This window comes from Mirounga angustirostris, unplaced genomic scaffold (assembly GCF_029215605.1).
Source record: "Mirounga angustirostris isolate CCGP_5_RB_7025 unplaced genomic scaffold, mMirAng1.0.hap1 SCAF_4, whole genome shotgun sequence".
Lineage (NCBI taxonomy): Eukaryota > Metazoa > Chordata > Mammalia > Carnivora > Phocidae > Mirounga > Mirounga angustirostris.
This window is the reverse complement of record NW_026991712.1, coordinates 152099733-152117676: the sequence shown is the minus strand read 5'-3', so window position 1 is coordinate 152117676 and position 17944 is coordinate 152099733. Positions and strand designations below refer to the sequence as shown.

At 47.5% G+C, this 17944-nt stretch overlaps 2 protein-coding genes across 2 annotated transcripts in view; both read right to left on the bottom strand.

Annotated features, from left to right (window-relative positions):
- Window positions 1-17944, bottom strand: part of AGBL4 (AGBL carboxypeptidase 4) — a 1423919-nt gene that overhangs the window by 176478 nt on the left and 1229497 nt on the right. The window lies entirely within an intron of this gene.
- The window catches only part of BEND5 (BEN domain containing 5), a 48990-nt gene continuing 44354 nt past the window's right edge, over window positions 13309-17944 (bottom strand). Inside the window, exon 6 of the mRNA XM_045897732.3 lies at window positions 13309-15000. Coding sequence (XP_045753688.1) covers window positions 14843-15000 — 158 coding nt within the window. The 3' untranslated portion in view covers window positions 13309-14842. The remainder of the gene's footprint in view (window positions 15001-17944) is intronic.

The following is a 17944-nucleotide window of genomic DNA, read 5'->3' as shown; positions in this document are numbered from 1 at the left end:
GTTGCCACACATGGGTGCCCTGGTGGCAGCTCTGGCTTCACAGTCCCTGGAGACACCTCCGCCCACGGAGAACAGCACAGGTTTTGGACTCCACCAGTCTTGGATTTGCATTCTGGCTCTGCTCATTATGACCGCTCCAGCCTCGGCATCCTCATCTCCCTAATGGGAGTTGTGACAGGGCTCCCTTCGGGCCGTAGCAGAATCAAGCGAGGGCTTTGTGGGGACTCAGTGGAGGGGATGTGCAGCTCAGGAGAGCACCCTGTGTGGGGCCAGAGTGGACAGCCTGGACAGGTGGGCTCTTACCCCAACAGCGTTCACTGTGCCCACAGGACCCATGGATTGGCTTCCCTTGGACTTTTCTCTCTATAAGTGCCTGACACCGCGCTAAGCAATCAATCTTGCATGTCCACAGAGGTGAAAACCTGGAACAAGCGGTTTCCTCTCAATGCAAACAGTCCTGGGGAGCAGAAGCGGTGGAAGGGACCAACGGCAAGGCTTGTGACCTGGGGTTCTGGCCCAGAGCCAGAAATAGCTCCTGAGCTTAGACCGAGGTCAAGAGATGAATTCAAAATCTTCTTTGCCCTCACAGAAGTCGCAAACTAGCCAGGAAGACAGACCAGAAAAGAGCACAGGCGTGGGTGGCATCCATTTACATTCCTACAACATTTTACAGTTTGAAAAGTGCTCTCTCAACTGATCCCTCCTTTAATCCTGCCAAGAGCCTGTGAGGGAGGGGTTCACGCCGGCCCCCACAGGCCAGAACCCCAGGCCCAGGTCTGCCCTTCAGGCACACAGAAGAGGTGTGTGTTGCAGAGCCCCCCTCCTGCAGGATAATATCCGAACCCCTCTGCTTTCTGCTCTTTTTCTTCAGGTCCCCTTCTTTTTAAAAAAAAAATTTTTTTTTTAAGATTTTATTTATTTATTTGAGAAAGAGAATGAGAGACAGAGAGCATGAGAGGGAGGAGGGCCAGAGGGAGAAGCAGGCTCCCCGCTGAGCAGGGAGCCCGATGCGGGACTCAATCCCGGGACTCCAGGATCATGACCTGAGCCGAAGGCAGTCGCTTAACCAACTGAGCCACCCAGGCGCTCCTCAGGTCCCCTTTTTGTCTTTTTGTGTGAAATAGCGACAACATGGCAGATGCCTCTTTTGTACCCCTGCCCATCCCACCCTGGAGCAGGAGGACCCCAGAGCCCATGCATCTTTCCCACCCGCGTCCTCACACACTGACTGCGCAGCTCCGCAGCCCTTAACAAGCCTGCGGTGGTGGTTTGCATGTTGGATGGGTTCACGCACATCGACTCTGACTCTAAGTTTCCTTCCACCACCTGCTTTTCTGACTCCACAGCATGCTTTGGGGATTTATTTAGGCGGATACATTCGGCTCTGGTTCGTTGTTTGCTGATGGTATTTCGCTCTAGGAAGAAAGTCAGGGCTACGTGTATGCGCGCACGTACGGTTATCCTGCTGCGGGATATCCTGCTTCTGTCTTTCTACCATCCCCGCTGCTGTAGAAGGGAAACTCGTACAGTGGAGGGGAACCTTGCGACACGGCCATACTTCAGCCCCAACTAGGGGGAGACGAGCAGTCCTCTAACTCTGTCCCAGAGGGCAGGGTCTGGCACACAGCCTGCTCTCAGTCATGGGATTACTAGAAGGCACTGAGGCCATGAAGAAAGAACAGCGGGATCCGTCTCAGAAGGACCTGGATTTGAATCCTGATGCTCTCACTTATTAGCTGTGTGACAGTGTGCAAAAAAGCTAACCTCTCTGGGCTGCAGTGTCCTCATCAGGAGAAATAAAGACAGTAAAGCTGATTCTAAAATATTCTTGTTGTGACGATTAAATGTATAAAGTCTTCAGTGTGGATCCTGACCGACAGAGGAGGAGCTCAGCCAAGCCACTGGAAAGATCTCTTGGGCCTGGGCAGGGGAAACGTGTGGGGGAGGCGTCACATGCTTTTGTTGGCCACCCTTCTCACTCTGAGTAAGGAAGTTTGGATCAAAAGCTCAGTCTTAGATGAATGCATAAATATACACAATGGAATATTACTCAGCTATCAAAAAGAATGATGCCATTTGCAACGATGTGGTTGGAGCTAGAGTATATTTTGCTAAATGAAATAAGTTAATCAGAGAAAGACAAATACCATATGATCTCACTCATATGTGGAATTTAAGAAAGAAAACAGATAGACATATGGGATGTGGGGAAAAGAGAAAAAAGGAGAGAGAGAAACAAACCACAAGGAACTTTTAAAGATAGAAAACAAACTGAGGGTTGATGGAGGGAAGTGGGTGGGGGATTGGCTAGATGAGTGATGGGTATTAAAGAGGGCACTTGTTATGTTGAGCACTGGGTGTTGTATGTAAGTGATGAATCACTGAATTCTACTCCAGAAACCAATATTGCACTGTATCTTTACTAATTAAATTCAAAAAAAAAAAAAAAAAGTGACCAGTCCCCCCCAACAAAATGCCAAAAGCTCAGTCTTAAAGACAAAAGAAAAAGAAAGAAAAGAAACCACCTTATAATCATAATTTAAAAACTAGGAGAGCCCAACCCACCTTCAAATCTGGCCATAGTCTCTATTTCCTCTGTGTCTTTAATGGGCCAACACTGGAAATCTCCAGGTATGTGGGGTGCTCAGTCTTGGACCAGGCTCTGTGAAGGGCTGCCCCACCCTGCAAAGCCCCACGCCCCACCTACCTCCCTGGGCCCTGAGGAAGGCAGCACCGGGCTGCGCTACGAAGGGTTAAATCCCCCCCCCCCCCAGATTGGAGCCAATGAGGCTTTCTGCTTAAATGGCTTCCCAAAGCTCCTTAGCTCAGAAAAGTGCCAAGTCAGCAAAATGAACATAATTTAAACAGCCATTGGAAAGAGGAACTACGGCCTCCCTTCTTCTACCCACAATGATAGCTTCTCAATAGTAAGCAGCTCTCATTTTTCATATCCAGGGCCAGGGGCTTTGTACCCGTTTGGGGAAAGAATGTGTCACAGGCTGGGAAGAGGGGCAGGGGGAGCAGGAAGACTCCAGGTCTCAGGCACTATAACTGAGGAAACGGGCTTGTAATGGGTAGTGAAGAAGCCGTGGAGATCCAATGCACAGTAGAATGAATATAGACAATTTTATCGGACTGTAAGTCTGTAATGTGATAAATACTCCTACATGGGCCATCAGAGTATAACGTATACACGTTTCAAAGTAACACACCGTATACCTTAAACTCCCACGATGTTACGTGTCAAATTTATTCAAGAAAAAAATAAACATGGGGGAACTAAGGCTCACAGAAGGACGAGCCAGCCTCAAAGCCCCACACAGGCGGAGCACGCCACCCTGGCTCCCTGCTTCGTCAGGCTGAGGGGCGGACAGTGCCTATCAGTGAGTACTGTGTGCCCAGCACTTCATACAAAAGCCCGAAGACAATGCTGATGGTATTCTTTCTACATGGCTAATAAATCTGAGGACCCAGAAGGTTGTCCAAGCCAGTCGCTTGTCCAAGATCATGTTACTCAAAGTAGTGGAGAAAAGGTTCAAACCCGGGCTGGCTCCACACCGATGCTGTTCCCATGGCATCGGGGGAGCAAGTGCTCAGGGATAACCCGACACAGAGTCATATCCAGGCCTGCAGTTGGCCCCATCCCCGGACACGGTTCATCTCCCCATTGGGTGCTGTTGCCTCTGCCGGGGCTGAGTCCCCACGAGGAGGGCCTGCCCTGCACGGGGGTCGCAGAGCGCCAGGGCTGAGTGAAGGAGGGGCTGCTCTAGACACAGGTGCCCTGTGCACGTCCCACCTGGACTGCTGCATGATGGTGCTCACAGCCTGGTTCCCGCCTGGCAGTGCCAACAGTCAAGGAGGAAGGACAGTGGGCATCTGCTCATCGTCGCTCACCTGGGTTATTCCAAAAATCTCCTGGACTCCTCTCTCTCCCCAAGCCACCCACCACACTGATGCTGGCCTCATTTTTCAGCAGCTGGTCTGGTCTTCAGAGGCCAGCACTCAGCCTGGGGCCAAAGCCCTCCACGGTCTCACACCTACCTCCCTCTCCTGCCTCCTCTCCCAGTACCAACTTCACCTTCAATCCTTGAAACGTTATGCTCTCCCACCCCCTGCGCCCTGCTCACAATGACAGCGACCATTTACATAGCTCTGACTGTGTGTCTCGTGCAGTTCTAAGTGCTTATAGGTAGGTATTCACTGAATGCTCATGGGAACCTGAGACCTCCATTTTATGAGGAGCAACCTAAGGTCCAGACCAATTAAAGAACTCACTCAAGGTCACATGGATGCGAGTGGCGGAGCCCGCACACAGCCCCAGCCAGTGTAAAGTCAGACTCCTCAGGCTTCACCACTGCCAAATCCTTTCCTTCTTTCTTGACTTGGTGGTGCCCTGTCCTGGGGGCACAAGGCTAGGGAGGTCTCGTGACGTTCTCGTGAAGGGCTTTCTTGATCCCGCAAAGTCTTAAACCTCCAGGCGGAAGGGACTGCTGGTCTGGCACAGCCTTTGGTCATCAGAGTCCGGGATTGCATCTGTGCCCGGCCCTGTGCTGGGCTCAGGGACTCAAGGAGGAACACGTGTTGGCCCCTTTGCGTGCTCACAGTCCAGCAAGAAAGATGGGTGCACAGTGACAATCCAGGCTGATAGACTAGCAGAGGCACAAGGCAATTTAAAACAAGGCTGACACATCCTTGGTTTCAGAAGCCTGTTTCAGTAGAGTCGCCGTTCTCCAGACCAGGGAAAGGTGTACGTAAGGGTGGGGTTGGGGCAGGCATAGTATGAACAGATCCCCGCAGCCCCTGTGGCTGGGTCTGCAACTCAGATCCTAAAGCCCCCGGAATCTTCCCAGCATGAAAGTCCCATCTCTGCTGAGGTCTGGACAGGGCTGCAGATGGCCGTGAGTGAGAACTGTGCTGCAGAGAAAGCTACCCTGCGTTTGGTCCTTGTGTAGCTTCTCTTGATGGCAGCTACCATGAGTCCAGGGGTGTCCAGTGTGATTGCTGGCAATCTGGGCTCACTAAAAGTTTCTGGATAAATTTCAGGTGCCCATTCCAGGGGGGGAGGAGAATCCCTTGTCCAGATTCTTCCCACAGAAAGTCTTCTTTCTTTGTGTGGGAGTGGCCCAGGCCCTGGACATTTATTACCTCCTTCTTCCCATAACACTACCGGCCTGATCAGGAACACTCGTGGCCTGCCCCTAGGCAGGAGCTAAGGGACAGGCCTGTCCTTCCCACGCAGGGATTGAGTTGCAATGACTCCTGGGTTTGTCTCTGCTCCATTCCTCTTTCTCCAACTTTGGGGTCCTTGTTTTAGTTCAGGTCTGGATTGGGGCCACAGCCTCCTACGGAGTCTTTGACTTTGCATTTATTTACTCAATACTTTTTTAATGAGTGTATACTATGTGCCAGGTGCTTGGAATACATCAGTGAACAGAAGAGAAACCAAGATGCTAAAGTGGATGGTGAATGTAATTATGATAGAGTTTGTGAATTGTTCAGTACAAGAACACAGAGAGAAAATCCACAACTCAATATAGGTACTTGTCAATAGTTCTGGTTACTGTTTGGGGCAGGAGGGTGTTGGTGCAGAGGGAGGACGTGGGGGTCTGGCTCTTCCTTTGTTTCATGTCCCTGACACCTGGAAATGGGCACAGCAGATGAATGAAGCAGGGAGGCTTTGCCCTACTGATTCCTTGAAATAGTCCCTCTTCCAATCTACCACCTCATCATCCAATCTACCACCACCCCTGGAAGGCAGATGGAAAATCCCATTTTCCACACAGCAAAGTGAGTCTCAAAGTAGTGAGACTCCCCTCCGGAGTCACTAAGCACTTGGCTGCAGAGTTGGCTGTGAGGCTCAGGCACTCTGCCCATCCTTCTTCCTCTCGATCAGCAGCTTCTGCTGGTCATGGCACATTAGTATGAAATCACCAAGATGTAATTACATGCCACTTAACATAATTGTAATGTGGGAAAGTGCCTTTGTTTAGACCAGTGATTCTCAAAGTGTGGTCCCCAGACCAGCAGCATGGGCATCACCCTGAGAGCTAGATGGAAAGGTAAATTCCTGAGCCTCACGCCAGACTTGCTGAATCGGAAACTCTGGGGCAGGACCTGTGATCTGGGTTTCAACAAGCCCTGCAGGAAATTCTGAAGCAGGCTGAAGTTTTAGAACCACTGGTAGAGAGGAAAGAGCACTGGATCTTGCCTCAGGAGACTTGGGTTTAAGTTCCACCCATTAACTATGTAACTCAGGAAATTCAAATTACCCTTCTTTATAGCCTGTTCCCTTATCTTCCAAATAAAGACACATCAGAGAACTGCTATGAGGAATCACAAGCAGTAATGTCTGTGAGTCTTTTATATTATTAATCAATGTAATAATAATAAAGCCTTTCATTCATTCACTCATTCATTCATCCAATGAGCACCTAATCACTGGACCCAGGCCTCCCATGCTGGGAGTGACCATTTTGCTTTCTTTTTAGAAACCCCTGGGCTGAGACACAGGCTGAGAGTCTATAGCATCTAGATAATCCTTCATTAGATAAAACTGGTGCTCTAAGTTTTACTGTGCAAAGGGTGGGGGCCGTGCCTATGGAGGTGACGACGGGTGCACGCCCTGCCAGGGACTCGAGGTGTTATGCCAGCAAAAGGACATGGATTTAGCCAGGACCTATTCAGGGCCAGGCTCCTGCTCACACACTTTCACTTGGGATTTCACCAGAGCAAACCCTCAGAGACAGTGTTTTTGGTGCTGTTTTGGTGCCCCTACAGGGGCGAAGAGAGGCCGAGAGAGAGAGAGGCAGAGAGAGAGAGGGATGGCTTGCCAAGTCTCAGAGCTAGTCAGCACGCCCGGCGTCCATATCACCACGTCCAACGACAGGACACATCCGTGAAAGGATCCCTTTGTTCCCACGTGCTGTCTGGGTGCCCTCAGCCGAGCACCACCCCGGGGCCCACGTTTCTGTCAGGAACTGGCTTATGTGCTTCTTCATTTTGTCCTCCCAACACTATAGAGTGAGAACTACCGTTCTCATTTTTCTGATGTGGAAACAGAAGCTCAGGAACCATGGGACTCATGTAGCAGGAGAGGGGCCGTGGATTCAAACCTAGGACCGCCTGGCTCCCAGCCCCCCGACCCTGTCCAGAGCAAGGGACCCCTAGCTTCCCAGAGGGACCGGAGGGAGGGCGCCGGCGGGAGAAGCTCTTCACCACCACCTCCTTCAAGTGCCCATCTTTTTTGAAGTCTCCTGTTTCATTTTCTTCATGAAATTGCTTCCTCTATGCTAGGATCCTGCTGGTTGCTACATACAGTGTCTTCAAGTACCAGTTAAAATCCACCCTTCCTCTTCTCCTCCACTCCCTTCCTCTCATCTGAGAATAAAACCGAGGCTCCAGGCAGACAGGACGTACTTAATGCCCCTCAATTCCCGCCACTGGGATCCCTCCAGCTCCCGTGGCAAGGGTCCTGCAGGGCTGCCCACCCCATGCTGACAACCTCAGCACCTTGGGCTTTCTGCTTAGACCTCACTGTCTGGACGAGCCTCCCCCAGCACCCCACTGATAGGCCAGCCTTCCCCCCACTGCACACAGTCTCCCTGACTCTGCACTGCTTTTCCTTTCCTCGGGGTGCTCACTACCTTCTGCAATTTTCTTATTTATTATGTTTACTGTTTATCTTCCTTTCCATCCCTTTCCACGTCTGCTGGAGTTTAAGCCCTTTGTGCGTTTAGACCAGTGACTGACACATAGCAGGCACCCAATAAATATTTGTTGAATGACTGATGGGGGAAACTTCTGGATACAGATGGTGAGGCTAGAATACAGAATCTCTTTCCCCTTCAGTTGATGAAATAGTACATGCCCGTATCCTCAGATGTCAGATTGGATGGGGCTGAAAGAGTGCCTTCTGGACCAGTGGAAAGAACACATAGTTTGGAGACACACTTGAGGTGTGACTCCCTGCTTGGACCTGACCAGCAGTGCCTGTCAGAGTGCTGGGCACAGGCTAGGCATTCAGCACATGTAAAATGAACAGAGGGAAGGATGGACCGACACACAAATGGTCAACTGACAGTCATTCTCATCCTTCAGGTGGAAGCTCAAATGCCACATCTTAGAGCCATTGCATGATCTCACTAGACAGAGGAGTTCTAGCTACTAGAATAACCCAGCTCCAAAGAGGCTAATTTATGATGAGAAGAGAGTCTTTAGTGGAGGACCACATGGCTCTTTCCTTTTCACTGAACTAAGCATTATTATTGATAATTTTGTCTAGGACACAAAAGATCATATGTATACACTATAAAACTAGGAAAAAGGGCATATCATGAAATCAAATTCCATAGGGATCTCACATATCCAAATGCACGCCCAGACAATTCGCCTAGAAAGGAGTTGAAAAAGTACATCTATATAGAAAGTTAATTCACCATGCTTCTTTAAAAATTCCAAAAACACATGCATGTCTACCCTGCTTGAGACATGGCTGAACCTTTTGGAAAGGCATACAACACATGGAAAGGACTATAAAATGTTCTTGCCCTTTAACCCAGTTAGCTCAGTCCTGGGAATTTAAGAAACAAACAACCATAAACGATCATGGCAGCATTATCTCTAATAGCAAGACACTAGAGACAACAAAACGTACACAAGAGATAAGAAGGTATTCACAGCTCAATACCAGGAAGGGCATTAAAATGGTAGCTATGCAAATCAGGCAGCAGACGGGGGAAATGTTGGCCACATGATGTTGGACGAGCAAGGCAGGGTCATGGGAGGCTGGCCAACCACCAGGAACAAAGAGGTGCTGCCATGGACAGACAGGAGGGTCCCCCAGGAGTGACGCGCAGTTGGGCTCGGTTCTTGGGATTATGGCTGGATTTTCTTTTTTGGCTTTGGCTTTCCTCAAATTCTGTTTTGTATTTTAAACACAAATGGAAAAGAAGATCTCAACCAGCTGGAATGTTGGGCTGAAACCAATAAGATGAAATGGAAGAGGGATAAATGCAAAGTCCTGTATTTCATTTAAGAAATATATCTAAGAACACAGACTTGAAGGGTGCCTGGGTGGCTCAGTCAGTTAAGCATCTGCCTTTGGCTCAGGTCATGATCTCAAGGTCCTGGGATTGAGCCCCGTGTCGGGGCTCCCTGCTTAGTGGGGAATCTGCTTGTCCCTCTGCCCCTCCCCCTGCTCATACCCTTTCTCTCTCTCAAATAAATAAATAAAACCTTAAAAAAAAAAAAAAACCACACACTTGAATGGGGTGTGTGTGATAAAGAGCTACTAAAAGGAAAAAGGGAAGGAAAAGGGAACAAAAAGAAGCACTATACTGAAGACCGGAACTGGGATGGCATAGCGGCAGGCGTGTATGACCCCCAGAACAACTGCATAAAGGACAAGGTGGAGGACATCATAAATTTGACCAATTTCCTCTAATCTAACAAAGAGTGAAGTCAGGATCTGAATTTTGTGTAAGCTTCTCTGGCTCCAAGAACTATGTTCCTCTTATAACACTGTGAACTAAAGGGACAAGTATTATGTTAGTGAAAAAGAGAAAGCAGAGTAGTTTGGTGGCCATACACTCCACAGGCGACAATTCTATCACAGGAAATGCTAGTTCAGGGTTAGGCCACATTGACAGAGATATGCTAGCATAAGAGGTGACAACCTGCTCTAGTTAGTGTCACTCAGACCCCCCCTAAAGTTCCTATCCAGTCTTGAACCCTATCTTTTAGGGACACAACCATAGAAGAGTAACCAGGATGGTCAGAGGTCTTAGAATTAACTGAGAGATACTGGATGCCTTGCTGCTTTACTCACATTATCTTACATGGCCCTTGATACACCCTGGCAGGTGGGTATTAGGCTCTCATTTTAAAAATGAGAAAACTGAAGCTAAGAGGGGTTAAGCACTTGCTCAAGGTCACATACTAGTAAGTGGTGGTCAGAATTCAAACACAGGGCTAAGTCCAGAAGCCCCACTCTTTCCTGTGTAGCCTCCCTTATGTGAAAATGGTAAAATGGAATTTGAACTACTTATTACTTGGTGAAGAGACATGATTGCCATCTTCAACTCAGTAAAGAGCTATGAGGAGAAGCGTTCTGTGTGACTTCAGAGGAAAGAATTTGAATGACCTTAGAAGTCTCAGGGAAGTAGATTTTTAGCTCAACAGAAGAACATCTCAGTGACAGTAATAATTGGATGGACTCTTGGGTAGGAAGATGACTCCCCCATGCCTGAAGGTATACAAGCATGGTCTAGAAAAGCATTTGCTTTTAGTGGATAGGAGATCTGGGTAGAGGACCTCCAAGTTCACTTTTGACCCGGAAGTTCCACGAGCCTATGAAGCTGGCACAAACTGATCAATCCCTTTGAAAGAAGTGATGAAAGTATCCGTTGACATGTCTATTTGCACATACAAAAGTAAAAATTTTATATGTCCAAGGTAAACACATTTGTCCAGAGAAAACTAACCACAGAAAATGAAATGGATTCTGCTGGAAATGCTTACAGGTTAAGCCTTTATTTTTTCACTGAAAATAAGAAACCAAACTCTGGGGAAATGTGCACTCGCAGAAATAATCAAAGAAAATATAATGAGGTACTAGTTTTCACCTAGTAAGTTGGCAAAAGAATTTAAAACATAGTCACACTCATTCTATGTATCAAGAATGATAAAGAAATGTCATTCCTTCTGACTCAGGTAAAACGACCTTAAGAAAATGATAGAAAATATAAAGGGAAAAAAAAACTGTGTACACAAAAATCTTCCCCTGAGTTTTATTTATAAACAACCTAAAAGACAAGGAAGGGCAAATGGGCAGCTGGATGGTGGGGCTAGGGGCTGAGGCTGGCGAGGGGAGCCGGAAGGCGGGGAGGGGCTTGCTTGGTGTGCTGGGCAAGTGGGGGGTGGGGGAAGCCCATGAGCACCCAGCGCTGTGGGACAAACGCAAGCTGTCTGGAGGGCCTAAGGCAGGTGTGAAAGCCAAGGTCACCATGTGAGAGGTCTGAGCAGGTTGGAGAATGGACTGGGGCACTCGGGGGAGGACCTGAATGGGTGTGGGGAGAGAAGAGGAGAGGTATGTCAGCTCTCACCCTGGCGGCCCTTTATCCACTCCGGCCTGGCACTTTAATTACATTCTCGGTCCTTCTAACAACCCCATAATGGGACGTTATTTCCTCCATTTTGCAAATGAGGAAGCTGGTGTTCAGAAGGAGGACGTAACTCAGGTCAGGTGAGGCAGTCAGTGCAAGAGTTGGGAACTGAACTCCAATGAGGTGACCTCTAGACTCAGGCTCTCTCTACCTCCCACGCTGGACCCGTGTGTCTAGTGGGGCCTCTCAGGAGCTGGCTGCCCTCTGCCTTAGCCCCACAGCCCAGCAGATGGCTTACTCCACTAGAGCTTGACGTCCGTCCACTTGGTGGATGTGGGAACGGATGGTTAGGTTTCACGGAGCAGCAGGGAAACATGATAAACGGAAAGGGAAGGATGCAAACCTGATCATATGCTATGATCACAGGTATGCAAAATACATACTCAGGCTTTCAAAAAGAGACTACAAGAGATGCTTGCAGTAGCCCTATTTGGAATGTTTTTCCCTATTTTTCCAAAAATTTCTGTGAAGGGGCTTTTATTTCTTTGTAACTACAAAACCAAGTCATAATTTGAAATGCATCCAAGAAATCCACGGGCACAGAACAGTCACTCATACATGTTCCTCTGCCAGAAAATAAAAACAAGCCACATCTTTTAGGTTCGTCTGGTAACCGAGAACTTGTTGCCAGGACTTCTGAAGACAGTGCCCAAACCCCATCCATCCAGGCTCTGCCAATTCAGTCCTGACTGTCCTGTCCTCCATGACTCACCTGGCCTGTCACAGGAATGGAAAGAAAGAACCTAAGTATGAAAGTGAGGGGATGCTCACTGGGGCCTAAACTGAAAGTCACCTTCTGCATCGTGTCCAACTGAATGGCACTCGGTGATCAGGAAAGAGTGACTCTAAACAAGCTTTCAGGTCGGAGCCTCAGCTATTTAAAAGAAAATTTATTCTGTTTCCGGTATCCTCAGGCACTTGGGAAGGAGCATGTCTTTTTACTAGGAAACACTCTTGTTCCTTCAGTAAAGCAGGTCTTCTAATGACTTCTACTAGACTGATACTATTCAAGAGAGGAACTTGTGGTCAAATACATGTTCCCAGCCTCATCTCAAACTTACTGACTCAAGCTCACTAAGCCATGGCCCAGAAGTTTGTATTTTAAGCCTCAGCAAATTCTTAATAGTGGACACGTTTGGAAACTCTCTAGTGCACAAAATGAATTTGAATTTTGTGTATGTATTTGAAGGTAATAAAACTGTGAATCCTTTTAAATGGTACTATAGTTCCTTCAAATGGCTTGAATTAATGAGACCGATTTCCATTGGTTACCGAGGTTGGGTCTCTCTAAATATACCCTGAAATTACAATCCTAGAGTCTCAGCCCAGGCCTTAACAACCCACTCACCTTTCAGGGAAGAGGCAAAAGGGCGGATTTTGCTCAGACCTGGATTCTGACCCGGCTCCACTGCTGACAAATCTGAGACCTGGGCCAACATGCTATTTAGCCTTTTCTGAGCCCATTTCTTCATCTTTGCAGGTATAGGAATGATGGCCTTGCCCTGTATAACAGTAACAGGGCACTAGGTACACAAGAGGGGCTCAAAACCATCTCAGTCTAACTAGGGTATGAACCACTCCGCATCAGAATTGGCTCTATGTCCTTCCTTATCACATCCACTTTTGACTTTATTCTGCCTTATGAGCTAAACGTAACTAACATCTGTGTGGCTCTTTGAGATTTCCAGACCCCTTTTCCCAGATATGACCTGGAATACTCTCCACAACAACCCTGAGTTAGGGATCGTTATCTCCACTTTAAAAGAAATGAGCCCCAGAGAGGCCAAAGGACCCTGCCAGAAGAGGTAAAGTCAGGATTTGAACACAGATCCCAGAATCTTTCACACCCTGTTCTGTCCCTACTATAGGCAATGTACATTGTGGAAAGCACTTTCACATCTCTCACAGCGTTTTAAAATACATTTCCATGACTATTTCCCCCACTAACCTAAAAGCACCTATAAAGTGGTTACCGTATGGTAATAGTCTTTGAAGGGAAATGCACAGAGCTTCTGGGTGTCTGTGTCTTCGCCGTGGTTAGGGGAAAAGGGGGATGAGCTCAAGAATAATGCATACTTTTTCCCAGTCTCTCATGCATTCCACACTACTCATGCCCACGCCATTGAAATGAACCCATTTTAATAGCATGAATTTATCGAACCCTGCTACCAAGTGTCACGAACTTTACTCATGAAACAGGTTAAACTGTGTTAAACATTTAGAAAAGTCCTGACATATATTATCTTTATTATTTAATCATCCATACAGCCTGTGAGGTAGACATTATTTTCCTCATTATACTGATAAGGACTCCGAGAAGTTAAGCAGTCAGCCCAAGATTGCACGGCTAGTTTGTGGAAGGTTGGGGAAATGCCACAAAAGGAAATTCACATCTACACATTCTATTATCAAGCATACAATATTTCACATTACAAAGGATTCTTTTATTTACTAAAATAAAATTCCTCAAAGAGGCAGCCACCTCCCCTACTCATTGACCTTGACCTTTTGCTTATAGACCTTCAATGGTCTCGCGGATAAAAGTACTAGAGAAACCAGAGGCCGAAGTTTTCCAACCAATGCCTAAAAGCCAATAACCAGAAATGAAGAAAATAATAATCGGCAACATTTATTGAACACTTTATATATAAAGAATTCTTATAGCAACTCTGCAAGGTAGATATCATCTCCTTTTTACGGAACAGAAAACGGAAACTCAAGAGATTAGGTTAAGCCCAAAGCAAGCAGGGGAGCCAGGCTTGGAACCCAGGCGCTCAGCCCCAAACCCCTGCCATTTCCAATACACCACGCTGACTTCACAGGCATTACACGAAGTGCAAATCAACAGGAAGATCGAATGTGGTTTGCCAGATTGTGCACCAGGCACCTTAGCGAAGCAGTTGCTGAATGAGATAAAAATTATGTAACTTGAAAGATCATTTGAGATATAAAAGGATAAACGAACTGACACAAGGTGACATTGCCCCCTACTTCCTGAAGGTAACGTTGGACCACATCTCACATTACCGCCCCCTACACCCTTTCACTGAGATGGATTCAATTTATCAAGGAAGCTGGATCTCAGATCATCTTGAGTGAGAAAGGCGTCTGGTCCTAGATCTGTCCCTTGAAGTAAGAGAAAGTAATCTGGTTTCGAGACAGCCCTTCAGATCTGCAGACAGCAACCACACCCCTTACGAATTTTCTTGCTTTCAGCCTGAATGTTCCGCCCTCAAAGGACACTGGTCGCCTCCTCTGTACACTTGATATCCTTAAATAAATGAGGATAATGATTGTCTACATCAAAGAATTAATGAAGCTTTATTATAGAACAAAATAGAGGAACAGAGATAGAAGTCCTTGAATGGTAAAAATATTAGTTCAAATTCTCAGTCAAGTGATAGGCAACTCAGAGACACTTTATCCCCCTCCGAAAAGACAGTGCTTTCCCCAGCCCCAGAATGACGCTGGCACCAGGTTGCTGCCTGAGTCTCAGCAAATCCGTCTGACTTCTTTGGAATGGGGAGTCGAAGTTCAGGGCAAGCCGATGACCCTGGAAACCTGCTGGCTCCCTGCCCATATCCCACCACACACGGTGGGGTCTGATCTGGACAGCACCATTGCCCGCAAATCACAAGCCACGCAAGGAAAACGATAAGGCTTTATGAAAAATCCAAAGTTTATTGCAAATTGTATTTTGCTTCCCTTCGTTCCTCATTTTTACAGGATTTATTGATATCCATGATTTTTTCACAGATGTACTTGTTGACTTTGGAGAGTCTCTGTGCAATTTCAGTTTCATCCACAGTTTCTTGTGCTATTCTGTCATACAAACACTCTAGACAGGGGAAAGAAACAAGATGGCCAAGGATTAATGGTGGATTGGAGTACAATCTTTTAAAAGGGCAAAAAGAAAATGAGCCTCTTGACATACCTCCCAAATACCAAGTCTTGTGTCTGGCACAGCTGTATTTTTAAATTTTCATCACAAGTGTACTTAGAAAATAATAAACTGTAGGCCTCTACTTTAAAAATAACGATACAATATCCATGTGCCCACGAACCAGCCCCAGCTTAATAAGACATTATTGGTCCTTTCGAAGCCCCTGGATGCCCCTCCCGAGCCCACCCTCACCTGGGGGAAGCACTGTCCTGAATTTTTTCTCTTCTTTTCATCTTATCACATATGTATACATTCTTAAATAACATACTGTTTACTCTTCCCTGTTTTTTAACTGTTTTACAAGGGTATCCATACCTTATATATCTTTCTGACTTTCTGTTTTTCACTCAACATTATGGTTACGTGATTTACCCAAGTGGAAGGGTGCAGCTGCAGCTCATTTATTGTCACTGACGGGTAGTATTCTCTTGAAAGGACTATTCCACCATTTGCTGATCCATTTTATTGTCAATGGATACTTGGGATTGTTTCCAGTGTTCTGCAATTACCAACACCCTAGCGTGTGTCTTGTGGAGTGCACATGCAGGAAATTCTCCAGCACGGGCCTCTGCGTGGAACTGCCAAATGCTAGCGTGTGTGCATGCTCAACTTTACTAGGTGATGCCTAGTGAACTGCTTTCCAAAGTGGTTGCGCTGACTGGCACTCTTAAAAGTAGTGTATGCAAGGACTGGTTGCCCTGTATCTTCAAAAGCACTTGACATTCTCAGGTTATTAAGGTTTTGACAGCCTGGTGGGTGTGAAGTGGTATCTCATCGTGGTGATTACTATTGAGGCTGAGGATGGCCACACTTACTGAGTCTGACATTTGCAATGTGATGAAGCCAAGAGCAGGCCTCGGACAAGGTCTGACAAGGACCCTGACTTCAGCCCACTTCCTCGCCTGGGGACCTGAGGCAAATCATTGCCCTAGATTCCTCACCTCATAACCAAGGACAACAAAGCACAGGTTATCTTTTTTAAGGCTGCCATGAAGCATGTGAGATAAACATTTTGCAAGCCTTCTTCAAACAGTAAGGAACACTGCACCTCAATGGAGTTGTTACAAGTATTTTATATAGCTACAATGGTTTGTTCCCAGGGCCTAGCAGAGTGCTTGCAGAGGGGCAAGGTTACACGAATGCATGTTAAGGGAATGAGTGAATACTTTCCCAGGGAAACCGGAGGGGACATGAGGGGACTGGAGGAGTGCATGGGAATGTACCACTGGGGTACGTAATCGTGGGCAAGAATTTTAACTTCTTTGAACCTACACTTCCTGATCTATAAAACAGGAATGATGACCCACTCTTAAGGAAGTACTATGAAAGATAAACAAAATCTTGTCTACCAGGCCAGCCCAGAGATGCAGAATGTCAGCACTCCAAGGGACTGCAGGGCCTACCACATGCTGATCCCTCCACTGGCAGGAGGAGGCAGAGGCGGGTAGAAAGGAGGTGAGTACAGGCCGAGTCCGCGGCTGCCACCCCCAATGCCAAGCCCTTCCTGGGTGTGCAGCCAGCCTGCCTCCTGGTGCCGTCCATGCTGCAGGGGCATGCGCCATAGGCGTTCTGAGTCCGGGGCACCCCCCTCTCCCCACGGAGAAGGGGTCTGCATAGAGAAGACTTTAAATGCTTTTGGTTGACCTCCACTGTTCCCTGACTACTCCCAAGCCCGCTAATCTCTTCATCTTGTCTTGGCCTTTCCACAGGGACTGAGACAAGAAGGTAGGAGGCCCAGTCTCTCTCCAATCCTGCCTTCTGCTGGGTCCACCTGCAATTCCCTCCCGCTCCAGGCTATCCCGTAAATCAGTGTCTTTGATGATCTCTTCCCTGATTAGCCTGGCTCCAACCTTAGGCTGCCTAAAACCTTATTCACTCTTCCAGGTTCAGCCTCCCTGGGACGTCCCAGACTGAGCTGGGAGACCCCACTCTGCCGCCGACAGCCTCTGTGCTCTCACTAGCTCGCTCTTTCTCAAAGCACTGACCGTGGTCTAATAAAACTGTGACCAGTGTCTCCCCCACAGACAGGAATGCCTGGACCTGCCATCTCCAGCCCTGGGCCAGGAGGAAGCAGACACTCACAGTGACTTTGCTGGAACCTGAATCAAGTGAGGGAGGCAACCTATGTTGCGAACCATTTCCAAGTTCAGGGGTTTGAATCTGGCTCTTGTCCTAGTTGCTGTGCAACCTCTAAGTGGTAACCCCTTTGGGTCTCAGGTTTACCATCTGTGAAAGTAGGATGGCAAACCCCATAATCCAAGGAGATTCTTCCAGTGCTGTCTTTAGCTGTCTGGAAGGCAGAAGGGTGGGAAAGAGGCTGAGGAGAGAGAAGGGGAGAGAAGGAGGGTGGATGTGATGGCCCTTGGAGCCCTGGCAGGGGTCACAGAAGAGGCAGGAAGAGAAAGGACTGAATGGAGAAAGGTTTACAAGAGTTCTCCCTGGAATCCCTACCCTTCTCGTGTCCTGGGGGCAAGAGCACTGCACAGCCCCTCAGGTTGATTAAAAGGCTTTGTTAGAGTCTAGATATTAATCACCTGCACTTGCTGGGAATGGCTCCCTCTGCGAGGGAGCGTTTGAGATTATTGCTTAATTAACAAGGTTTATAATAGCGCTAATGTGTCCTATTAAAAAAGTTATAAAAATTAACCAGAACTCAATGCTGTGGCTCATTTAGAAAACTCAGACACTCTGCAAAAGGTTATTTGACCTTAATAAGGTTTAACTGTCATTCTGCAGCTTATCATTAAAGCAAGACCCTCCTATAGCCCTCCTGCTTCCCGTGTTCTAAAATGGTGTCAATGTTCACCCATCCCGCTGCCATCCCGTAAGGAATGACTCA